Below are 25,460 nucleotides of genomic sequence, written 5' to 3' on the forward strand. Positions count from 1 at the left end.
GGTGATGTGTATGGGCAGTGTGTGCATGTGACATGTATGTGCATGACTTCCCGTGTGGGGCACAGATTCCCTGAACTCTAACCGTGCTACAGCCCCCCAGATGGAGGCGAGGCTACTTGTCAGGACAGGCCCAAATTGATGGCGCTAGTAGATGGACACCATGCTGGCTGCAGCTACCTGGATGCTCACACGCAACACATGCCCGTCAGCCCTCATGCTGCCCCCTCTTCCACTCACTGTGGTCATCTGCTCCAGGTGTCCCTGCGCCAGCCCTGTGTCCTCCATTGTCATGCTGGTTGGGGCTGCCTGCTGGATGCCCAGCTGCTGTCTGGTGGGCTCCACATCCTCCTGGCCTGCCGAGTGTTCCCATTCCAGCTGAGGGGACCAGAGCAAGTGAGGAGCCAACTGGCCCCCACAACCTGATGTCAGCTCTGCCCTACAGGGTCACTGTCTCTGCACCTCAGGGTCCCCCAGCTCACCCTGGGTCCCAACCATGGCTCTCCCTGTGCACCTTGGTCTCAGTGGCCCGCACGCTCTCTGCCAGCCCGTTCTCAACACTCAACAATGCCTGCTCTGTCCTCACAGCCTCCAGCTGCTCCTGATCAGTGCTCTGCAGGGTGGTGTCTTGGGCGGCTACCAGCTCCCGAAGGTGCGACAGTTCGCCTGCTTTCCCTGGGGCCTCACGTTTTCCGTTCTCTCCACGTTGTTCCCGTTTCTGTTCAAGCTCCTGGAACTTAAGAGACCAGTAAGACAATGGGAGTAAGAATTACAGAGAACTGAAGCTACAATGATAGGGTATTTGTCTTTCATGTGATGACCAAGGTTCAATCTCTGGCATCCCATATGGTCCCCCAGGTCTGCCTGGAGTAACAAATCCAGAGAACAAAACCTTCCATACACACGCGTGCATGTGTACACAAACCATGACCTTCCTTTCTGGGCCATGGCAGTGGCGCTTGGGGACCGTGTGGTACAGGGGGAGCTGAACCTGGGGCATCGTGCACACAAAGCCTGGTCTCAGTCATTGACTGTGTCTGTGGTCCCAAACAACAGTAATTTTATGATTTCGGGGGGGGGGGGTACACCCAGGGGCACTCAGGGATTACTACCAGCTCTGCACTCAAAAATCACTACTGGCAGGCTCAGAGGACCACATGGGGTGCTGGGGATCAAATCCAGGTCACTTGTGTGCAAGGCAAATGCCCCTGCTGTGTTATCGCTCCAGCCCCACAATTTTACTCAGTGGACACACACACAAAGCCCTGGGGAGTGTCGAGGAGCAGTGGCCTAACAAGCAGGAACGTCAATGTGGGAGTTACAGGCAGGCCCAATATGCTCACCGCCCCTGCTCAGCCCCCACAGAAGTAGAGAATAAAGTGGGCAGCCCAGGGTGGCCGTACCTGCTTCTGAAGCTCCTCCCTGGCTTTGTTCAGCTCCTGCTGCATGCGGGCTGCCTCAATCTCCCTGTCCTGAAGAGCTGCTCGCAGCTCCTTGATGGTCTCTTCCTGGGCTTGCAGGTGACAGCGGGTGGCTGTCAGCTCCTCCTCAGCTTTTTGGTGCTTTAATGAAAGGAAAACAGCCTGAGTTTGACTCATAGCTCAAACCATCACTCCTGGCAAAGTCTTGTCTCCCCAGTGGTTTCATTTCCACAGACTTTATTAGACATTTCACTGTCTCTCTCCTGGGCAGAGATCCACCTTGGTGAGGATTTTTCTCATGTGCTCATCCAGCTCTGGGGGCTCCCTAAGAGAGTGGACGGTGTCCCTATCTCCGCCTGCCCAGGGCTGTATCTCTACCACGGTCTCCTGACCATTGCTGTTCTCTGGCCCACTGACCGGCTGGTCCTGCTTTCTCTGAGCCTCCGGGCTCTAAAGGGAAAAGGCAGAGGTGAGACTATCGCAGTCCCGGGACATAACACCAGGGTCTCACCTCACTTCACCTTATCATCACATCACATCGCATCTCATCTTTCTCCTTATCTATCTTCTCATCTCTCTCCTCTACTCCCCTCCTCCCTCTCCATGTCTCCTGCGCCACTTCTTGGGACCCCACAAAACCCACCTGAGTGCCCCTTTGGCTCAGGTCCTGTCTCAGCTGGTAGTGCTTGACTGCCAGCATGTCCCTTTCCCTTCGAAGCTGGTCTCTTTCCTCCACAAGCGACTCTATTTCCTGGTGATTGGCCTGGCCCCGCAGCTCCAGCTCTGAGTTTGCCTGTACTGGGGCAGCTGGGTTCTGTGGTGGTTGGCTCCAGGGCTCCAGATCCTCCAGCACTCCCTGAACACTTGTGGCATCTTGGATGCTGTCACTAGGGTCCTGCAATACAGGTCACCATGTAGACTCGATGTCAGTATTGGCGGGGAAAAGCCTCCACCTGGGAGGCACCTCTGGTGTGCAAGATGGACCTTGGCCCGTTGGATGAAATTCTGGCTGGGTGCCAGCAGCTTGATGGGGCAAGAGGAGCTTTCCTGACACTGCTCTGAGTGACATGGGGTGGCACGGAGCACACAAGTTTCTGGGGCTTTCATCCCGGTGCTATTGACCCTCAATAGCACACACATGGACCGAATATCTTCTCTTGCACCCCTGGCCTCCACAGGCCCCACTGCCTACCCCCATCACCCACAGGCCTTCCTGAGTCAAGGCAGAGATTACACAACTATGGGTTTGCAGTGGGGGCTTTCAACCAACCCCTTTGGGGGAAATGTGGGGTGTTAGTACAGGTGTGGTCTTTTAAAGGGTGATACCCCATTATCCACAATCCAGGATTGGGCCTATCATAGGCTCTTGTGGCCCTTGGGGGAGGAGCCACCTCTCTGTCAATAGAGATGTGGGGACTCACCCAGGCCAAGTCTCTGCCTGGTGCCACCAGCTCAGCTGTGTGCATTTCCTGCTGTTCCGCTGGGGTCCTGTGAGCAGCTCTTTGCTCTTCCTGGCTCATTTCAGCCTGTGCCGAACAGAATGCAAACATAGGGCTTGAGAATCCCTGTCCCCTCTCTTTTCCTGAGGCAGTATTTCCCAGGGGAGGCTCAGCTGGACTCACGGCTGCTTCCAGCTGTCCGATGTGCTTGTGCAGCTGTTCCTGCCCAGCCTCTAGGGCCTCTTGTAGCAACCACTGGCTACACCTGTCTCCAGATGTTGTGTCCACCTCTGTAAGGCTCTCTTGCAGCTTGGGGGCCAACTTCTCCACCCTGCAGCCATGGCTCTGTGCAGCACCTAGCTCCTCCTGGGCACACACCAGCTGCTCTTCCTTCTTGCACAGCCGCTGGCTCTGTAGGAACAAAAGGTGTCAGTGGCTCTTCTGCTGGCTGGCCTTTGGATAATGCTCTTGGACAAGTTTGTACAAAATGGTGCTCATGACCCTGCCTACTATCCTTGTGGAGGTAAAACCTGCAGCACTTGGGGTGTAAGACCCTTCTAAACAGTGCTTGTGGAGGCTGGCAGGGTATGGTCTATCCACTGATAGCCGCACAGTTCTGTCCAAAGAGGCCTGGCCCTGCTCATGTTTAGGCCAGCACTCCTTTCAGGGAGGCTGTCCGCAGAGATGGCATTCAGGAGTGCAACGTGGTACAGAGTGGCAGATGTGTGGGAACAAGGAAGGGCCATCCACCCTCCATCTCCCTGCAGGGTCTAGGCCCAGCACTTTGAAGCCACCAAGGCTGAGGCCCACGAGAGACATGAGGGTAGAGAGACAGTAGAAATGGATACCATGGCATAGGGTTAGTTGAGGAGGGACAGAGAGATGAAGATGGTCAAAGATGCTCACTGGGCTACAGAGTAGATGCCTAACTACATGCTCTGATGCTTGAGATGCAGGTCTGACTCCTGGCACCACATAGTGCTTCAGAGCACAGGGCTGAGAGGATCCTAGGAGCTTCACCCAGAACTGAAATTGAACAAAACAAAAACCAAGACCAAGGCCCGAGAGATAGCACCAGGCTGACCCTGGATCAATGCTGGCATTCCTTATGGTCCCTTGAGCCCCACCAGGAGTGATTCTAAGTGTATCAGAGCAAGGAGTTAAGTCCTAAGCATTGTTGGGTGGGACCAAACTATCTCCACACCCCATATGAAAGTGTACTAGAATGTTTAAACAATTTTTTTTTTTTTTTTGCAGAATCAAAGCTTTCAAGTATAAAAAAAGTCAATGGGGCAAAGGTGAAATTAGTGGGATCGGGCACTCACCATCTCCCTTAGCCTCTCCTCAGTGCTGGCCAGCCGTTCTCTTTCCACACTGGGGTCACTGCCTTGTGACACCATCTCCTGTTGACTTTTAAATTTCTCCCTGAGAATTCTTAACTCGTCTTGGTTTTCAATGGTCTGGAATTAAATAACAACCAAATCAAAAGGACGAATGCATGAGTAACTCAGGTACAAACACGTCCTATAACCTAAAAGGATTAAGAAGCTAGGGCCAACTGGATTGGAAAGAAATAATCTAAATGAACATGGACTTAACAAAGGCCAAGAACCCATGTTTTTGGGCCCGGAGAGATAGCACAGCGGCGTTTGCCTTGCAAGCAGCTGATCCAGGAGCAAAGGTGGTTGGTTCGAATCCCGGTGCCCCATATGGTCCCCCGTACCTGCCAGGAGCTATTTCTGAGCGTGGAACCAGGAGTAACCCTTGAGCACCGCCGGGTGTGACCCAAAAACCAAAAAAACAAAACAAAACAAAACATGTTTTCCTGTACTTTCTTTGTTCCACATCTCCTGTTCCGTGACCAGAGGCTCCTTTCACCCCAGACCAATGAGAAGCTCAGCGCTTCTGAGCTCTGGCAGATGTGGAATGCAGAGTACCAGTCTGGGGAAGTGTGTGACCTCCTAATCCGTGACAGGCTACAGGGCACCGTATGGTCTCTCCCCCCACATAGGGGGTACAAAGGCAGGGCCATGAGGGGGAGCAAGCAGGCCATGGAGCCATGTTTGGCCATGAAGCCACACCAGGCCAGTCACACCAGGGCACGGAGCCATGCCTACCCTTTCAATGCTCTCCTGCAGGTCACTCCTCAGCTGCTCCTTCTCTGCCCTCATGTGCTCCAGCATCTGCTGTAGCTCCTCCTTCTCCCGGATTAAAGAAAAGATCTTTCGCTCTGGCTCCTGATCCTCCACCACGGCCACTGCACTGGCTTCCAGAGGCTGATCCTCCCTGCTGGAGAGCTGTGTGGTCAAAGATGGGAGGATTTTTGAGTTTGTGAGGAGCAGTAGAGAAGCCCACGTGGCAGCGCACAGGTTGCCACGTTCCGGGCGGAATCTGAGCATGCAGTTCTGTATTTGTCTCTGTGGTGAGGCAAGAAAGCCTGGAGACCAGGTGTTCAGGGGAGAGCTGGGGTGGGAGAGCACCCAGAAGGGAGAACACTCTGGCCACACCAGGGGCAGTTAAGTATATGAATGGGCAGTGTCCTAGCGCCCTCAGCAGACATCCCACCCCACAGCATCCTTCCTTTTCTCTCGAACTAGACCCCTCCAGAGGCTGGGATTGTGTTGGGTGTCGAGGAAAGAGATGTTGGACACAGCCCAACATCCTATAACCCTACTAACACTCTGCCGCAAGCTTTCCAGCTCTGTCACCCCTGTGGCTGACTCCTCTCCTGCACGTCAGTCCATGGATTGGCAGTACCAACCAAGGTGGCACACTTGGATTTTCAACCCATGTACCTCTGTGGATCAGCAGTAGGCCGTGAACTAGTGGCCACAGACATGGACCCACAGATTCATAGAATACCTATTCTGGTCTACTTCACGCTTCCAAGAATTTGTGTGTATAAGTCCTGATGCCCTCTACAGCCGGGTCCTTGGAGGGACCGAGGGTGGAGTGAATCCATGTGGGGTGGACCCTGGTCCACCAGAATAGTGCACTGGCAAAAAAACAGATCCCTAACAAAAACCAAAAAAAAAAAAAAAAAAAAAAAAAAAAATGCATATAGAGCCAGAGATAGTACAGATGTAGAGCCTTGCCTTGCACAGGGCAAACTTAGATTCAATACTTCCTCACCCCAGTACCCCATATGGCCCCAGGAATGGTCTCAGAACAGAGTCAGGAGTAAGTCCTGAGCACTGCTGAAAGTGGCCCAAAACAGACAAAAAAACAAAACAAAATAACAACCACCAAAAAACCCCCAAACCAAACAAATCCAAGAAATGCATCAGACCTGAGCCATATACCAGGGGTGACACCTGAGTTGTCAAGAGTAAGCCCTGTGCACTGCTAGGTATGGCTTCAAACAAACAAGCCCACCAGCCAAACTAAAACATGCACCAGACCTGAGCCAGGTCAGGAATGATCCTGGGGCACAGTCAGGACTAAGCCCTGAGCTCTGCCAGGTAAGGTGACACCAGTTATTAACCCAAAACAAAGGCGTCCCCCCATTTTTCCCTTTCCCGTAAACCTCTTTCTCTGATATGTAAAAGCCCACCTGGCTCTTACTCCACCCTTCCCCTCCTGGTTGAATGGGTATTGGTTTAATGAAGAAAGAGGCAGCCTGATTTTTGGCTCAGGTAGAGAGACCATAAGGTGAAAAGCCACTGACTCCATGATAACTTTCCTGACTGGCTTGGTTTATTAATCCTTTACCTCTACCCGCTTCTTCAGACTCATCTGGGAAGGGTTAGAAATACATGGGGTGATCTCATAAACTGTGGGAATTTATTTTATACTGCCAGGTGTGGCCCGAAAACAGAACAAAAAACTCCCCAAGTTTCCCAAAACAACACCCAAAACGGCATGAGAGTGGACACAGGGTGAGAGGCTAATGTCTGAGCACCTGCTGGTCACACCCCACCCCAGGGAGTGTTCTGAGCACAGTCCCTTCCTACTGCTCTGGGAAGTGGCCTGTGCCCTCTGTAAGCTCACTTCTCCCACTGAGTTCCTGTTGGGCTCTGCGGCAAGTCTCCTCCTCAAGGAGCTGATGGTCTCCTGGTTCTGTCTCAGAGACTCCAGGGCTTCCCGCAGCTGCTCCTGAGTCTCGATGTTCTGCAGACGGATAGAAGGCATGAAGAAGACAGAAGGCCCCCCCACCTCCTGGCCATGCCGTGTCCCGAAACCCTTACCATGGTCACTGTGTCCTGGATGTCACACTGCAGCTGGTTGCGTTCCATCTGCAGGCTGGCCTGCAGCTCCCAGAGGGCGTCTTTTTCCTGTGTCAAGATGCTCACGTTCCTGAGGGCTTGTTCGAGCTGCTCGGCCAGGCGTGCCCTGTCTTGCTCTGCATCCTGAAGCCGAGACTCCTGGCTTTGCAGCTGCACTTGCAGTTGCTGTGTGTTGTCCTGCTGAGCTTGTCCCTCGGCCATCTGCTGCTGCAGTTCCTGGGCTTTCTGAGTAAGCTGCAGGATGCGACAAGGCCAGAAGGCCAGCGTCTTGGGGGTGTCTATGAGGGGGCCCAGGCACCGTCCACCACCTAACAAACCCCTGCCTGGCCGGGACCAACCTCCATCTCCAGGGCGGCCAACCTCAGGTGGAGCTCAGTAAGCTCCTCACCCCTTCTGCAATTCTCCTCCAGGAGTGCCTGGTACTGGTCCTCAGCAGAGCAATGCTTGGACGCTGGCATTTCTCCGCTGGAGCTCAGACAGTCCATCTGGGCACCTGCTGCGGTGGCGTCTCTGGTTTCCTCCACTTCTCCAACAAAGTCCTGGGCTCTGTTGTCCTTAGCAAGGAGTTCAGAAAGCAGCTTATCCTTTTCAGATGTAACCAGAGACAGAGCTTCAGATTTCTCAAGGATCTGGGGAGGAGAGTCGGCTATAAAGAAGGCTTTGGAGAGAAAATTTTTTCTCTGTAACAGATTTAATTTGAGACCTTCACTGACAAATGGAACCAAAGAAAGCAGGCCAAGCATTGGCCAAGAAAGGGTAGTGACAGCTCATAACATCCTAACCACCCGAGGTCCTGTTTGGAGCTAAATTCTGGCTTCTAGTTTCTCCACATCCTAGCAAAGATCAGACCAAGAAACCACGAAGACAAAAACCACTCAGCAGGATTGGGTCTTTATTTTCTTACTAGTCATTCTAAGGGGATGTAGGGATCGTGGGGGAAAGGAACAACCCCAGTGATATGGTAACCCAGGCAGGATGATTCAATATTTGAGCCCAAGGAGTTAGTGTTGTCTTAGCCTTAAAGGATTGGGGACTACCAGGGCCATCATCTGGGGTTTTCTCAGAGTGGGGGCTGGACAGCCTACCCCAGCTCCTCTGTATGTCTGGAAGCCACGTATGTGGCTGCACAAAAACTCCAAATTCTTAGTAGGAACACCTCAGTTGAAGCGCAGCAGATTAGGCCATAAGTGGCACAAAAGCCAACTAGTCTCAACAAATAAAAACAATACAGAAGGTTCAATGAGCAGCAATTAGTAAGCTACCAGACAGTGGCTTAGTGACTCTGTTGTGAGATATGACATTTTTTAAAATAATTCCTTTAGCTATTTAGTTATAACAAACAATATAAATCACTGTGTGCCTGCACAGGAAGCAGGCCTGGGGAAAGGTGGGAAACTGGGCAAGTGGTGGACGGAAGTTCATACTTGGGGTGAGATTGATGTTAGAACACTGAATGCCAAAACAGTATTATGAACAGCTTAGTAAACTAGTGTTTAAATAAAGCAGCAGTAGTAATAATAATGATAATAATAAATGAGCCCTGACAAAGTGTTCCAGGTATGGTTGCAAAGGTCTTTCCTTCAAAATTCAAAGTTATGTCTTTACCTCTTTCCTCAGTATTTCTACTTCCGAGGGCAAAGACTTCAATTCTGTGAGCAAATTAACTTCATTATGCAAAGCCTCCTTTTCTTCCAATTCTTTCTTCAGTTCCTTTTGGAGCTCAGAAATCTTCCTTTCCAGTGCCAGGGTGGTGAGTGTGTCTAGAAAATGGTCAGCACACTGAAATAGGCTACACCCTGGGAACACTAAGGCTACAGGGAACACTAAATTATTTGGTCAGAGCCTGCAAAACACGTGAAGTGAGTCAGTGTTGGTAAGCGGATGATCTTACATAGGCAATGGACATCCAATTACCTCTCCAAACACAGGGGGAAAATTGCTAAGCTTATAATTCGAAGGTGAAAATGTTTAAAATAATACAGATGCAAAATAATCTTGACTTACTTATAAGCTAATGGGAAAAAAGGAATCGATATCCTTTCTATTTTTTTCTGGGTTTGGCCCACACCTAGTGATGCTCAGGAGTTACTCCTGGCTTTGTGCTCAGGAATTACTCCTCGTAGGTTCAGAGGACCATCTGAGATGCTGGGAATTGAACCTGTGCTACCAACTCTGGTCCATGAATCGATTTTCTTTTTAATCAGTTTTCATTTGGGCATGAGGTTTCTGCTTCAGTCCATTTGTTCTTGGTTCACACCCAGCAATGCTCAGGGACTCTCCTGGTGGAGCTTGGGGACCATATCTGGTGCTGGGGATCAAACTGGAGCAAGGCAAAGGCCTGCTTCCAGGGTGTGGATTTTCAGCTACTGAAATATTGCAAAGTATTTGGTGTATTTTAGGGGGCTGGCTACCATTTTTCTGTACATTCTCTATACTGCAGAGATCAGCCATGGTACCTTTGGGAACCTTGCTGTTCAGGAGGGCATTGAGTTCGGTGATCTCACTGAACGCAGCCTGTAGCTCCTTCTCCATGTCTGCCTGCATCTTCTTCTTGGCCTCCAGCTGCCGTTGGCAGCCTTGTAGGTCGCTTTCTATCTGCCCGCACATACTCGCCTGCTCTTTCTGTGGAGCATAGGAGCAGCGGAATGAGCAGCCGCCACCAGCGCTGCTGGCACCACCGAGACGGCCGGGACCTGCAAGACCACTGGGGCCAGTGGCACCAGATACCACTCCCAGCACCACGTACTAGCTTCTCACACAGCTTTCGATTCTCATCCTTCAGGAAGGCTGATTCTCGCTTAGAGTCCATTGCCACAGTTTCGGCATCCAGCAGGCTCTGCCTCAGCTGTTTCAGATCCCCTGTAGGCTCCTGCACGGGGCACAGGCATGTGTTAGGCCATGCTACATAGGTCCTGGCTGCCCTCCTTACAGTAGTCACCCTTGAGTATCCCTCCTCAGTTACCCATCACAGTTACTTCCCTCACAGATACCACTGGCCTGCAGACACTCATGATTGTTTATCATTACCGATGAGTAGGACAGGTCCACTATGAAATTCTCTGACTTCTGAGTGTCCAGCTGTTTCTGCAGCTGCTTAATCTGGTCTTCCTTTTCTCTCAGCTGCTCTGCTTTTGAACTGAGTTCATTCTACGAGAGTAAAAGGAGAGTGGGACATGACTTACCTAGATCTGAACCCTGTTACTGAATAGAATTATTTAGCCTGCAGTCTAAATCAATAATAAAATCCCAGAACTCTAACATTATGCATGTTTTAGATATGATTCTAAGGTGAGAATACCAACCAGAGCACTCACCTCAAGGTCTTGATTATATGCTTCTGCATGCTTAACTAAATTCTTTAGGTTGGATATTTCATGAATTAGTTGCATCTGTAAGAGCATGTGAACAGGCAATAGAGCAAACTAATAATTAATAAAGCAAAAGGGAAATAAAAACATAGGCATTCATTTCCTGCTTCAGAAGCCCCCCCAATCACTGGAAGGCAAGGAAAGATCAACATTTCAAGCCATCACAAAGGAGCACATTTCATCACTTAAAAAAAAAGGACAAAAATCCCCAGCCTAATCCAGACACCCCAAATTCTCAGAGGACTAGCAGATCAGAACAGAACCCATGCATGGCCCGTGTTAGTCTGTCCTATGTGATGAGAACTGTAGCTACTTTCTACAAACCCGCAGGCAGCACTGAGAGATGAAGTAAGTCTTTGCTGCGCTCTGTGACGCATAAGGATGCAGTTGCCCTGTTTGCTTGTGCTACGTCATGAACATGCTGATTCAGCTCTTCCTAGGCACACACTCTTAGACTTGGACCCTTAGTAATAGGTTGGGGGAGCATCATGTGTGGCCCTTGCTGTGCTACGACTGCTCGCTACAGTCACAGACATATGTGAGCCTCAGCAGCTTACTCTGTTTTGCTTTATGTAAATGAACTACCTAAAAGCAGAAAGACCACTCAAGAAGTAAACTCCTAGGGGCCAGACTAATGCACGGTGGGCAGGGTGGCATATGGCTTACCCAAGTTTGATTCCTGGTACCCTCTATGGTCCCCTGAGCTGCTAAGAGTGAATCCTGAGCATAGAGCCAGGAGCAAGTCCTGTGCACTGATAGATGTAGCCCTCAGACCCAAACCCAAACAAAACAAAACAAAATAAAAATTCAGTTTGGTTCTGCATTTACCCTTCCTTTTCTGTCCTAAACCTCATGCAAGAAAATCACATTTGCCAACAAGCATGAACCAAACAATCCACCCAAATTCATAAAAACATCAGAATTATGTACGTGTACGTGAACAGAGGGAGCATAACATATATCACCAGTCAGTTCTGAGCAGGCAGAAGGAAGCATCAGCCTCTAAACTGAAAATCTTTGTTCAAAAAGTCCACATGCTGATGCCAGCACCATTCGTGTGAATTGAATTACATGTAGTTGTGAACCACCAATGGCAACAGAGAGGCTTAAATCTCTCCTGCTCCCTGAATCTGATGATAGTTTAGCTTCTTCATTCCTTCTAACAAACATTCAATCACTATAATTTTAATTAGAAGTTAACTGCCTAACTGGAGTGTAGCATAGCAATCGGATGTCTGCCTTGCATGCTGCTGACCCAGGAAGAACCTGGGTTCAATCCCCAGCATCGTATATAGTCCCCGGAGCCTGCCAGGAGTGACTTCTGAGCAGAGAGACAGGAGTAGCCCAAGCAACACCAAGTGTGGCCCCAAAACAACAAAAAATGTCTTGGGGCTAGAGGGCATTTGCCTTCCACGCAGCATTCCATATGATCTCCGAACCTGCCAGGAGTGATTTCTAGGAGTAATGCCTGATCATCACTGGGTGTGGGCCCCAAACAAAAACAAAATACATTTCCAAGCAGTGTTCTAAAATTCCAGCAATAGCCCAAGTATGCGATGCTACTTAGTCCCTGTTGGCCTGGGGATTCCCAGAGCCAAAGCCTGCACTGCTGCAGGAACAGAGGGAGCTAGTGGAACCAGGCTGGGCTGCAGACAACAGGCATTCTATGCTGGGACCCTGCACATAGCCTCAGCTGCATATCTGGTGGGTGACTTGGGTGAAAAGCCACAAACCAGCCAGGACAATGAACTAGAAGGGACAACGTGATGCAACGTGGATCTTCAACATGCAAAGCCTGTGCCGTGGTCCGCTGAGCCATCTCTCAGGTCCAGAAGCACACATTTCTGAGGATAGTGCTTAGCAAAGCTCTGAAAAAGGTTCGAGTTCATGTGCCCATTACCTCTTGATCTTTTTCAGCTTTTCTTTCGAGAGCCTCAAATTCATCCAAGTCCTTCTTTTCTTTTAATTTTATTTCCATCTCTTCATTTTCTCTCCTTAGTCGCTCATAGTCCAGGACCAGATGATCATAGTCAGCACAAAGTGATCTCAACTGGCTCTCTGAGTTATCCTGTTGCAAGAGAGAGGCACGTTCTGGTTGGAGGGCCACCACAGACAGTGCCTGATTCCCACTGAAGGTACACTGAGGAAATGATCAGCTCCCCATGCGATCACTTGTGAACTGGCACAGGCTCGTGCCACCAAGTAACCTTTCTCTTCCTTCACTCTCTGCCCAGTGGTCTAGCCTAGTCTGGAGTGGACTATGACAAGAAACTACCTTAATGGACAGAACATGTCAAAGAACAAAGACTGGGCTGGCTGGCTTCAGGTCCAGGAGTAAGCATCCTCAACTGCCCTGCTTTATGTCCCTAATGTAGAGAGATGAGGTCGGAAGTCAGCATGAGTCAACAGGGCACTCACTTTTGTCTTCAGAGATCTAGTTCCACAATGAGTGAAAGAACAGAAACACCAGGCATTTCAAAAAACCAAAAAAGAAAAAAAATACAGGGAACTTTTGAGAGTGAGAAAAGAGCAAGAGAATGAAAGAGAAAGAGCGAGAGCGAGCGAGTGTGAGAGAGAGAAGCTGCCTACACACTCACCTAATTGGTAAAAATGAATCAATATGGTTAACAAATTACCAAGAAGCACTGCAATTTTGGTACAGAATTAAAATATGTATTAATGATGCATTTCAGGGGTACAACAGGTAGGTAAGGCTGCTTGGCTTACAAGCTGCTGACCCAGATTTGATCCTGACATCCCATATGGTCCCCTTAGCACTGCTGGGAATAATTCCCCAAAAGCAGAGCCAGGTGTAAGTTCTGAGTACCTCTGGGTGCTAGCCCCTCAAAACAAAACGATGCAAAACAAAAGCATTTCTAAACTATTCTTGGTTCTTTGAACATTTGAACATAGTCAAGCATGGATCCTAAATCCAACTACAATACCTGTGACCACATCCCTTTATAGATTTCCATATGCCCACAGAGAATACATCTACTCTTATTTTTCACTGTAAATTTTGGTTGATATCATCCCTCCCTGAAGTACGAGGATTCTGACACTTTACACCACCTGTTTTATGCCTTCCTGAACTCTCCCAGGCTTGGAAGGGGTGGAGAACGTGGGCACTTACTGATGCCAGGAGTTTTGAGGCTGGGTTCCACTCGATTTCCTCTAACACATCCAGAGTACTGTAGAAGGGGTCGGCTTCTGAACAGAGAGCTGAAACGAGGAGAGAAAGGGATGTGGGAAAGGCTGATCATGTCTCCAAGCCAGTTTCGGGGTTCCAAGGAGCTGTGACATGAGCCTCGTTGGGCTTAACACCGAAATATAGGCAAATAAGACACATTCTAAATCTGAGATTTGATCACTGGGACAGATTAATGATATTCTAATTAAAATGCTTTTAATAGGGGACTGGAGTGATAGCACAGCAGGTAGGGTGTTTGCCTTGCACACAGCTGATCTGGGTTTGATTCCCAGCATCCCATTTGGTCCCCCTGAATCTTCCAGGAGTGAGTTCTGAGTGCAGAGGCAAAAGTAACCCCTGAGCTCTGGCGGGTATGGTCCAAAACAAACAAACAAAAATCCTACAAAAATCTTTTAATACTGGAAACAGGATTTTTTTTTTTTTTTGCCTTTTTTTTTTTTTCCCCGGGAGCCATACCTAGCAGTGCTCAGGACTTACTCTTGGCTCTACACACAGGGATCACTCCCGGCGGGACTCAGGGGACAACGTGGGGTTCTGGGGAATGAAGCCAGGTGGCCACATTCAAGGCATAATATCTTACTCTCTGTCCTATCTCTCTGGATTATGGAGTATAATTTTAAAACCATTCCTGTATAAACACTATTTAGTCAACAAAGTTGAACAGGTACACTATGCAGACACACTTTTTATTTGGGTGCCAGGAATCAAGCCTAGAGCCTCATGCATGTGAGGTCTGAGAATTATTGATGAGCTGAGTTCCAGGCTTTGAAGTCCAGTTTATTTTGGTAGTTATTAGGGGAAAAGACAACCAACAAAGATAAGTGCAGAATTCTGCATGAATGTGAAAACAACAGAAACTCACGAGCGCACTCTTGACTTCCATAACCTCCTGAGATCATCTCTCATCATCCCATCTGATTACGCAGTACGGCACTTACAAAGGAGGCTGCCCAGGGTGGGCTCAGCACTACTGTCTGCCTTGCTCACGGGAGACCCTGGGTTTGACCTCTGGTGCCACAGAGCACACTGTATCAAAATGTGTTCATGGCAGTGAGGGATAAGGTCCCTCCTTTTCTCTAGGTGTGCTTAGGAGCTACTCCTATTCAGTGCTCAGGACCATGTAGTGTAGAGATTAGTGGCTTAGCCTACTGCATTCTCTATCCACCCAGGTGTTCCCTCCCAGGGATCACAGAGAAGGGCCTCACATTTGTCCATCTCTCCCACAAAACCGAGTGCTGAGTGGTTTGTTTTGGTGGTCACACTTGCTGGCAAGGAAAATTCTTCCGTGAACTTGGCATTCTCTACTTTGTTAATCTTGCCAAGGCACCAAGTGACTCTTCGCCTTTTTTTAGCCTGCAGAGACAGAAAAACATTATTAGCACACAGATCCCAGAGCTCCAACACACTGTCAGGTGAGGGAGTTGTCTTCTATGTTTGAAACCATGGCAGGGAGGGTTGGTACGATGATGATGTCTCTAGCACTGTCTCTTACTGGTCTACAATATCCTGAGTTAAAAAAGGGGGCCAGGGCCCGGAGAGATAGCACAGAGGTGTTTGCCTTGCAAGCAGCCGATCCAGGACCAAAGGTGGTTGGTTCGAATCCTGGTGTCCCATATGGTCCCCCATGCCTGCCGGGAGCTATTTCTGAGCAGACAGCCAGGAGTAACCCCTGAGCAACGCTGGGTGTGGCCCAAAAACCGAGAAAAAAAAATAAAAAGGGGGCCACAGGGTGGAGGGTGGGCAGATCCTGGCTTCCGGCTCTCTATCGATCCTTTCTTGATCTGGAGGCAAGCTCTAGCCGGCATGGGGTTTGGGGAGACCCCATGTGGAAGGCCTTCTCCCTAACTTGGGTGCACTGGGAGCCTTGATAGGCCCCCAGCCATCCCCTCTTCTGCCCCCAGCCTCCAGGCTTTCCTGGGGTTCCAGCCCAGACGGCCAGAAATGGTGGGTCCTAACTTGGGGTGTGCTGAGATTTGCTCGGTTGCACTAAGTTTGTCACTGTCAATTTCTGACCAATCTACATGTGGAAAACCGGGCAGGGGCACATGTATTAAGAGTATTCCCTATCCTTATGTTATGTTTTGCGTATCCAGAATGTCCATTTTGTATTCTGCCCTTTCCCACACCCCTACAAAGCTCATTTTTACTCCTTAACTCTCTCACCCCTCCAAACATCACTAACCCACATTACTCTTTTTAACTTCAGTACTGTACAATCCTAATCACAGACCAAAGACGTGCATTGTGTGTAACAACCCCCAACTATTTCAAAAGACATAAAATGGACACGTATTTCTTTTAAATATTTTATGTGTTTTTTCTCTGACAGCTATAAGTCTTACTAAATATTCTCTTATACAGTGACAATTCTAACCACTTTTTATCTTCTCTTTGTGAGCTGTTCAATAAGGAATTTTGGTGAAAGAGTCCCCCAATTTAATGCTGTTGATTGAACCATGTCCTGGGGATTGTTGGACTTGTTCTTATGGCCCCCATATGAGCCAATAACGCCATGTGGCATTGATCCTTTTTTGCATATGCACATTAAAATGGGAAAATACTATATATACAAATAAGATCTTATCTAATAGAGATTGGAACACACAAATCTTGTAGTGCAAAGTGACCTTACACCCTGAATATTGACATAACGACTTGGCACAGGCCTCAGAAGAATGGGCATTTTCCATTCACCTCTGAACCAGAGAAGCCATCCACAAACATCCAAGTTAGACCCTACCACTGCTCAGACATCGACCTGCTCAAAAGAGACTTCCCTTAACACTGAGAGGACTTAACAACTACGACCTGCTTATAGGACAGGGCTTCCTGCATTGCCCTTTAATGGTGAGGTGAAACAAGAGGACGCTCCACATCCTGACTTCAATGTAGGACATGCAGATTCCAGGATCTTTAATACAGAAACATGATACCAACAACAGAGACTATGTGAAAAATAAAAGTGTGTTGGCACTACAGACAATGTCTTGGATTGGACGATAACTTGCCTGAAGCCTAGAGTTGGTCTTATGCCAGGAAACTTCAGGGGTAGGGTCTCTTTGTATTTAGGCCAAAGTTATTTCTTTCCATGCCCCTCATATTTTGGTGGGCCTATGCAAACAACAATTGTCACTCTAACACCGTTTTTACTGTGCTCCTTTGACTCTAATCCTTAAAAAAAACAAAACCCACTTAAACCTTTGAGGTTATCTTAAACTAATATGCATGTACATGGAAATGTAAAAAAATACTATGCCTCTAATGTCTAAGGAGTAACATAAGTTTTATGGCTTTAGATTGCTTTGTCTGATGCTAAGAAATATTATAATGTATTACAATCTGGGGACTTGAGGGACAAAGTAATTATACATGGATTCTGTTTTATTTATCTTAATGCTCTTTGGCTGAAAGTTCAAAGTTAAGATATCAGCAAGGGGACTTCTGAGAATTACGTTACGGGTGATTGTCCTTCCATTGTAACTTTACCTTGTCTGCATCTTTGTTCTCATAATTAAAAATAAAAAATAATTAAAAAAAAAGAATCTAGGTGTCTCACAACATTTCGAATAAAAAGATTTTGGAAAATCATCAGTCAATTCTCACATTTTGCAAGTGAGAACATAAAGATTGTTTTTTATTTACCTTAATATGTAATGAAACAATAAAATCCTAGGAAATTAAAAAAAAAGGGGGGGGCATGGGCCAGAGCGATTGCACAGTGGTAGGGCATTTGCCTTGCTTGCACACGGCCAACCCAGGACAGAACCAGCATCTATTCCTGACATCCCATTTGGTCCCTGAACCTGCCAGGAGCAATTTCTGAGCGGAAAGCCAGGAGTAAGCCCTGAGTGCTGCTGGGTGTGACCCAGAAGCAAAAAATAAATAAAAATAAATAAATAAAAAAAAAATAAAAAGGGCTGGAGCAACAGAACAGCAGGGAGAGCATTTGCCTTGCAGTAGGCCAACCCAGGTTCAATTCCCAGCATTCCATATGGTCCCAAGCCCACCAGGAGTGATTCCTAAGCACTAATGGGTGTAACTCAAAAACAAAACAAAGCAAAAAGAAAAAACAAATCTGTGCAGATCTTCCGATACACTCTAAAGGACTTTCTTTTATTTGAAGGCTCACATCTATGCTTTTCTGGGATCTAGATGAGGTGAATTGGGAGATAGGACCCTGTCAACAACACAGATCCCAGGCTCTATACAGTATCACTTAGATGGCTTCAATAGCACAGGTGCCCCCAGTCATTTATCACCTGTATTGCCATCAACACACTCCCGATCACTAGTTCCTGCATTAATATCACACATGCTCCTGCATTAAGAAGGATACTGCAGGGCCAGAACAACAGATAGCATAATCGATAAGGCATTTGCCTTGCACGAGGCCAACCTGGGTTCCATCCCCAGTGTCTCATATGGTTCCCTAAGCTAAGCTTCACCAGGGGCGATTCCTGAGTGCAGAGATAGGAATAACCCCTTAGTACTGCTGGGTGTGACCCCAAAATTAAAATTAATAAAAGCAGCATATGGCCATCTATCCCCAGGCCCTGTTGCAAATCTTCAGAATGATGACCTGTATGTGTAGAAATGGGGGTCAGGGATAAGCTCCTTAGGCATCCAGAACACTCAGGTTTTCTAAAGACTTGCTGCCATGACTGGGGCAGCAAGCTCGCCCCTGCCCATCTGAGTCCTGCCCTGTCCTACCTTCAACTCTTGCTGTGACGAGAGGGAAGAGGAGGTCACTAGCATGCGGGTCAGGTTTTGGATTTTCTCAATCTGCACTTTTTGAAGCAAGTCTTTTTCTTCCAAAAGTTGAGCCAGTTGGTCTTTCTCCATGGCCTGGGCCCGGGTCTCTAAGGAAACCTACGGGAGGAAAAAGTGGGTCACATCAGTGCTGTTGCTAACTGGGGCTGAATCTCGGTGGCAGCGCCCAGAACAGGAGGCTAACGTGCTGCAACCTAATCCATCATTGCTGGGGCTTCTGGTGAAGTGAAACTTGTTTCTTCCTCTGAGGTGGGTCTCTCAAAAGGGACTAAGGGGTTCAGAATACAGGTGAGGTAGCTGGTGGCCACAGAACATAGTCCCAGCCAGGGACTGCCACACTCTGTAAGCGTCTTGCCACCAAGCTCAGGCATGGACACAGCTGAGGGGCCAGAGTGATAGCACAGTGGAGAGGGCACTTGCCTTGCATGTGGCTGACCCAGGTTCGATCACCTTGGCATCCCTTTTGGTCCCCCAAGTATCAGCAGAAAGGGCTAAAGGCCAGAGTGATAGCACAGCCGGTAGGGCATTTGCCTTGCCTCGAGGCTAATGCAGGTTTGATCCCCACTATACCATAAGGTGATTCCTGGGCCAGAAGTACTGCACAAAACCCAAAAAATAAACAAAAAATAAATAACTGCCAAGATTGATCCCCAAGTGCAGAGGCAGGAATAACCTGAGAACACCACATGAGGCCCCCAAACAAAACAAAACAAAAACAAAGCCTTAAAAGATGTATGTTTTTCACAACATCTGGGGCCAGGACAGCTAAGGTTGGGGCTGTGCCTTGTCAGGGGGCTCTCTGGGGTCAAGAGAATGAGATAACGTGCTACAGCTAAGGGCAGGACAGCCGAGCAGGTCGCTCTCAAGCTGCCCCCTTCCTACACGTGACAGTGGCAAGAAAAGGCTGCTTCAGTTGACACCAAGGAGAAATTGCCCAAGCCTGCCCGGGGGAAACAAAGAGAACCCAGGTGACCCCAGGGATTTGTAAACTTCTAGGATTTGGTTGTGGAGGGAAGGAAGGAGGCATAGAAACGTCCAGTAGCCCTGTCCCTCCCCGCCCAGGGTCACTCCCACATGCACCTCCTCCAGCTGCTTCTTGAGGTCCATGATCTCTTTCCGGTAGCGCTTCAGGAGTGCCTCGTCGCTGGATACTTCATTCACATATGGAGTGTTCTTCATGTACTTGGCTGTGCTGGCAAACTGCAGGGCCAGGAGAGGAGTCAACACCAGGGTAGCGACTCCCAAAAAGGCAGCTACTATCAGTGGCCCAGACTCTTGGTCGCTGGTCACTAGCCTCTGGGCAGTGTCCTTCCTGAGAGATGCTGCCCTGGCCAGCACTCGCTCCCAAGCACGCCTTGTCCCCTGGCAACTCTGCCTGGCTCTGAATTAGTCTCTATGATTCTAGGTGAATGTGTGAAGGTGACGGCTGCATACACACGATGCTGCCTTGGCGTATCTCAAAAAAAAAAAAAAAAGAGGAAAGGGGCCTGAGAGGCAAAAAAGAGATCAAGGTCCTTGATTTGCATGCAGACCTGGAGGCCCGACCAGTCTGCAGGCTAGAGCACCACTCCCTTGGCCCCTCACTGTGGACTCTTGGGACTGATTAGGAATCACTGGGAGGCCTCTTTCCCCACAGAAATTGATCAGTAAAAAATTGGGGACATAACCCCTATACCTATCGCTCCATGGGGAGGGCATTTGCCTTGCATGCAGCTGACCTGGGATCAATCCTAGGAATCCCATATGGTCCCCTGAGCCAGTAAGGAGTGATTCTAAAAGCAGAGCCAGGAGTAACCACCCGAGTGCTGCTGAATGTGGCCCAAAAACCAATTTAAAAAAACAACAACAACACATATATGTGTGTGACTCTGTGTGTGTAAACACATATGGAGCAGAGAGATCTTCGGCTCAGAGCAGAAGCAGGAAGCCCAACTAATAGGAATATCAGAATAATTTTGTCGCCACCATTCAGCCTATCTTTTCTCAGATCATTTACTTCTTGAAAGTGATGCTAATTTTTCATTTGTGAAAAAGACAGATTCATTTTGTTATAAAAAAAAAAAAAAAGGCTGGGACTGGAGAGATAGCATGGAGGTAAGGCATTTGCCTTTCATGCAGAAGGTCATTGGTTCAAATACCAGCATTCCATATGGTCCCCCGTGCCTGCCTGGAGCGATTTCTGAGCATGGAGCCAGGAGTAACCCGAGCACTGCCAGGTGTGAGCCCCCCCCCCCCCAAAAAAAAAAGGGAGCAGGGGGCTGAAGAGATAGCACAGCATTAAGGTGTTTGCTAGCATGCAAAAGGACAAAGGACGGAGGTTCAAATCCCAACATCCCATATGGTCCCCCGAGCCTACCGGGGGCGATTTCTGAGCGTAGAGCCAGGAGTAACCCCTGAGCGCTGCCGGGTGTGACCCAAAAACAAAAACAAAAAAAGGGTGGGGGAGCTGTTTAAGGAAAAATCATTCTAATGGGACAAAATAGGCCACGGCAAAGCCTGCAGGCTGGGACGTGGACAATGTCGCGTGGGGGCGGGGAACGAAGGCCGCGCTGGGGGCTGAGAGGCCCTGTATGTGTGGAGTCCCCAGGGTCCCCCAGCACCACCTGGCAGCCTCAAATCCAGAGTAGAAAACACAGGTTAATGCACAATATACATTAACTTTATGCTGATTGTTTTCATGGCTAACAGTCCCACTGTTCATTTCATTTATTCCCCGAAAGATAATTTTTGGGGGGTGAGATGTGGCTTAGTTGCTGGCACCTGGGAAGCCCCAAGACATGGCTTCACCCCACAACTGGGTTCCAAGTCTTTGCCAACACACCCCCTTTGTCCGAGAATAACTGTGACACACCTGCAGGGTGCTGAGGGTCTCGTCGTAGGACATGGGCGTGACGGTACAGATGATGCGGGTCTTGGCGTTACCACCCAGCGAGTTCTGCAGGATGCGGGTCAGTTTGCTATCCCGATAGTTGATGAAGCCGCTGGTGAGGCAGGAGTGGGGAAGGGAGAGGCAGGGTTGGGAACCAATGAGCAGAGAGACTGGTCTGACACACTAACTGGCACCCAGATGAGTGGGTAGAGCAAACTAGTTGGACACATAGAAGCAGCTCAAGGTCACGCACGGGGATAGGGGTCAGGGCCAAAACAGCCAAGTGCCAAGGGCCACTCACCCAGCCTGCTCGTCACTCAGTTTCTTGATCACCTGTCCCAGGATGAACAGGCTTCGGTTGATGTTGCAGCCTTCCTTGAGCCGCATACCTGTGGAAGTCCGGGGCACAGGCGTCATTGGAGTTGCTGGGAGTTACCCAGCATGCAGTTCAGCCTCAGGGTCAGACCTGAGCTCGGTGTCCATAGAGCTGGGATTGGAGCAGTAGAGATTGGGCGGGAAGAGGAGACCCCACAAGACAGTGACCCCAGAGACAGTGACTCAGCAGGAGGTGACCCTGGTTTAAATGATCCTGTATCCCAAGGGGGTCAACCACTCTCCCCAGGAAAGCCCCCCTCCTCGAGGTCCTCCCCTATGCCTGTCACCCTTGCCTTCAGCGCCAGTCTGAGCGGCTCGTTCGCTGCCTGCCAGGTCCACCAGGTTCTGCAGAATGAGGAAGAGCTCAGGGTGGTGTTGCACAGGTAAGTCTTAGTGCTCTAACGAGGGGGCCGGGGCCACAGGACCTGGGTCTGCCTCAAGACTTGCCTCACTGCTGGTCAGACCAAGCCCTGAGACAGAGCCCCTGAACCAGTCAGTTCCAGGGAAAACGCGCGCCCAGGGCAGCCAAGCAGGCGGTCGGGGCCCTGACTTGCTCATGGCAACCCAGGGACTGATCCCAGCTCTGCATGGTCCCCCAAGCCTTAAGCGTCACCAGAGGTGGCCTTGGAGGCTCCAAACACAACTGCATCCTTGTGCCTTCGGGCTGGGCCACAGGAAGGGGTTTGGCGACCTGAGCACCCCCAAATAAAGGTTAGAGAAAGCAAACTCTCACCAGATGGGACACCTTCACAGCACCCTCGCAGCTTGAAGGGTCTCCTTTCTCTCTGCTTTCCAGAATCTAGGCAGGAAAGGCCGTGTGAGGAACCATGCTGGCCAGAGGAAACCTGCTTGGAGCTGGCACAGTGCACATGGCGACACTTACCATCCTGAAGATGGTATGCGAGCGGCTGCTCCTCTGGTTCATTTTTGTGATCCCGTAATGCCGGTTCTCTGGGGGAAAAGGTGCAGATTAAGGTGTGCATGTGGAGACTGAGGAGGAGATGGGGTCATGCTTGCTCTCCCCTACCCCCCGTCAGCACCGAGCCTCACTCTCGCCCTTGGTGATCCACTTCAAGGCCATGTCGGATGTGTAGACCACTTCTTCCATGAGGTCGGACACATACACATTCCTCTAAAGGGAGGGCAGAGGAAGAGGGTTGAGTGGGGCTGAAAGGGGCTGTGAAGGGAGGAGCCACCCTTGCTGGGCAGGACCTGGCAGTTCTGCTCTCAGGACCCGTGTAAATGTGTGAGAGAACGGTCAGAAATGACCGTGCTGGGGCGGAGGAGGTGGGTCTGAAGTTGAGCTTGGTAAGCACTGAATATGGGTCCCCAGCACTGTGAAGCCTCCTAGCCCCAGCTGCTCCTGTCACATCACTGGGGGCTGACCCAAACCATCCAGCCACAAAGCTTGGTCACATTGCTGTGCCTTAGGACACTTTCAGCAATGCTTAGCAGATCTCTCTCTCTCCTCCGCCCACCCCATCTCTGTCTCTCCCTCCCTCTCACCACATAGACACCTAAGGCAAATGCTGCGTAACAATAATCCCAACTACATTCTTTACATCACATAGGTCATGGTCTGAGGTGGGGATGGGATAGGACCCACATTATAATCTTCCCGAATGATCAGTGGCTTCATTTTCTGGGTGTCACACAACAAGTCTGTGATGGTCTCATTGTAGATCTCCATGTATGACACGCGCAGGAGAAACTCCCTGTCTGGAAACTGCAGAAGCATCAGTCAGGGAGGGGCCTCTCAATCCTGGAACCTGACCCTGAGCCTGTATGAACTGAACCTTCCAGGATTCTTTGGGACACACCCACGGGACACAGCACCAACCCTCTGGTTTTACATCTGCAATTACTACTATAAAAGCTTCATCTCAAAAGAGACAGATTACCCAAGGAAGGTGCTTTTAGAAGCCCGACTCTGAGCTCAAAATAAAACCATGCTGGGGGGTTCAAACAATACCCACAGCACAGGTGAGAGGAAAGTCACATACCCCTTCTGTCCCCCACATTCCAGTACCCAGCCATGTTCAGAGGTTACTCCTGGCTCTGTGCTCAGGAATCACTCCTGACAGACTCAGGGGACCCTAAGGGATGCTGGGGATCAAACTTGGGTCACTGGGTGCAAGGCAAACTCCCTCCCCACTATGCTATCGCTATAATCCCTGAACAGTAATGTTGAAGGGAAACTGAATCTCTGCTCTGCCTCTTCTCCCAGCTCAACCAACTTCCTCTGGCCACACAGACAAATGTTTTGGAAATCCCTGGGTACCAAATATGTAAAATGAATCTTGTGACTTTGACGTACCTTCTGAATCTTCTGGAAGATATCATGAATGGCTCTGGGAATTACCCCCAGGTTATCTTTGCTGCCCATCATGGTGTAGGTCTTCCCGGAAGCAGTTTGTCCGTAGGCAAAGATGGTACCTGCAAAGAACAACACATACTCACACATGTGTATGGATAACACCGATATAATTGCTTAGGGGCCGACATGCCCGATGATGGCGCTTTCTGTTGGGTACAGACCATTGTACCCTTGGATGGCAGAGTTGATGATGGGCATGGCGATTTCTTCATACACGTTCTTAGTGCTCTCCTCAAAGCTGAAGACACGATCTGAAAACAAGCACCAAAGCAGTTTCATCCAAGCCATATGTGTGTCCTCTCAAATCAAGAACATTGTTGGTTCCAGTCCAATAAAATATCTCAGATGCAGTGTTCTTGGTGGGCTGGACCTGAAACACACTTACATAGGCCCATGTATGGTGGTCTAAAGGAGTACACCAGGAAGCTGAAGTGGTGGAAGGAGGCAGGGCTATTGTGCATGTCTCATTCATGCCCCTAAGTGGCTACTTGCAAGCTTATGACTTTTTATTTTGGCCACACCCTCAGAAATTATTCCTGGCAGGCTCAGGGGACCATATGGGATGCTGGGGATCAAATCCAGGCCGGCCATATGTAAGGCAAATGCCTTCCCCGCTGTGCTATTGCTCCAGCCCTACTTTTGACTTCTGGAGCAAAAATTTCCATGTCTCAGTCCCCTTGTCTGTGGTAGCCATACACCCCCATCCTAACGAATTGTCAGCCCACAGTATACCAGAGTTCCCAGCTGCAGGTGTAAAGCCCAGAGGCACCAAAGAGGCCAACGAGGAGAAATGTAGCAGCTCCAGCTTCCTGACTGTGGGTAGGGCCATGAGGGCTAGACCGTGCTACCTTTAAGAGGTACTCAGTGCTCCTGCTTCAGCTGCAGGCCTGAGTCTGAAGCGAGGGGGGGGGGAGGGGCTCCCCCACTTTCCAAGTGCCATGTTTAATGCACCACACGGTCCTTTCCTGTCTCTGTGCTCCAGAGCTTTCCATGATGCCTCTCCCCTCACCCCCAGCTTAGCCCGCAGACAGCGGGGACCCTAGGGTATGGGATAACCGTTTATGTTTGTGGGAGATGCTCAGCGACCACTGCTGGCAATGTTTGGGGGAACGGTATGAGGGTGATAGGGACAGAACTGGAGTTGGTTGCAGACAAGACTCAGCCTTAGCCTCAGTGCTCTCTGTCTCACTCCTAAAATAGCAATGGTGATGTTCTTACCAAAACCGAATGATTTACTTCCATCGACTTGGTAAATAGCATTATCGCCAGTTTTCCAGTAAACCTGGGAATTCTCTCCGAGTGCTTCTTCTCTGTGAGAAGGAAAAGCCACATTTTGGTGTGACGGGCAGTCTTGGGGGTACCTGGCTTCCTGGAAAAGTGTGCTTGGGGGCCCACCCTTTCAAAAGG

General features: G+C 49.4%; 1 protein-coding gene across 1 annotated transcript in view; it reads right to left on the minus strand.

The window, feature by feature from the left end:
- CENPE (centromere protein E) overlaps positions 1-25,460 on the minus strand; it is a 44,374-nt gene that overhangs the window by 17,872 nt on the left and 1,042 nt on the right. The window contains exons 2-33 of the mRNA XM_049786536.1: positions 25,272-25,363; positions 24,215-24,304; positions 23,994-24,112; positions 23,283-23,402; positions 22,727-22,808; positions 22,560-22,627; positions 22,410-22,475; positions 21,970-22,021; positions 21,603-21,690; positions 21,284-21,413; positions 19,513-19,632; positions 18,373-18,531; positions 14,868-15,015; positions 13,585-13,673; positions 12,352-12,519; positions 10,398-10,472; positions 10,111-10,230; positions 9,830-9,952; positions 9,540-9,705; positions 8,689-8,843; positions 7,422-7,712; positions 7,045-7,317; positions 6,848-6,967; positions 4,975-5,154; positions 4,183-4,317; positions 3,041-3,268; positions 2,840-2,944; positions 2,062-2,313; positions 1,698-1,868; positions 1,401-1,559; positions 512-733; positions 178-375 (exon numbers count right to left, since the gene is read on the minus strand). Of these exons, the coding sequence (XP_049642493.1) occupies positions 178-375; positions 512-733; positions 1,401-1,559; positions 1,698-1,868; positions 2,062-2,313; positions 2,840-2,944; positions 3,041-3,268; positions 4,183-4,317; positions 4,975-5,154; positions 6,848-6,967; positions 7,045-7,317; positions 7,422-7,712; positions 8,689-8,843; positions 9,540-9,705; positions 9,830-9,952; positions 10,111-10,230; positions 10,398-10,472; positions 12,352-12,519; positions 13,585-13,673; positions 14,868-15,015; positions 18,373-18,531; positions 19,513-19,632; positions 21,284-21,413; positions 21,603-21,690; positions 21,970-22,021; positions 22,410-22,475; positions 22,560-22,627; positions 22,727-22,808; positions 23,283-23,402; positions 23,994-24,112; positions 24,215-24,304; positions 25,272-25,363 (4,564 nt within the window). The remainder of the gene's footprint in view (positions 1-177; positions 376-511; positions 734-1,400; positions 1,560-1,697; positions 1,869-2,061; positions 2,314-2,839; positions 2,945-3,040; positions 3,269-4,182; positions 4,318-4,974; positions 5,155-6,847; positions 6,968-7,044; positions 7,318-7,421; positions 7,713-8,688; positions 8,844-9,539; positions 9,706-9,829; positions 9,953-10,110; positions 10,231-10,397; positions 10,473-12,351; positions 12,520-13,584; positions 13,674-14,867; positions 15,016-18,372; positions 18,532-19,512; positions 19,633-21,283; positions 21,414-21,602; positions 21,691-21,969; positions 22,022-22,409; positions 22,476-22,559; positions 22,628-22,726; positions 22,809-23,282; positions 23,403-23,993; positions 24,113-24,214; positions 24,305-25,271; positions 25,364-25,460) is intronic.

The sequence above is a fragment of the Suncus etruscus genome, chromosome 14, assembly GCF_024139225.1.
Source record: "Suncus etruscus isolate mSunEtr1 chromosome 14, mSunEtr1.pri.cur, whole genome shotgun sequence".
Taxonomy (NCBI): domain Eukaryota; kingdom Metazoa; phylum Chordata; class Mammalia; order Eulipotyphla; family Soricidae; genus Suncus; species Suncus etruscus.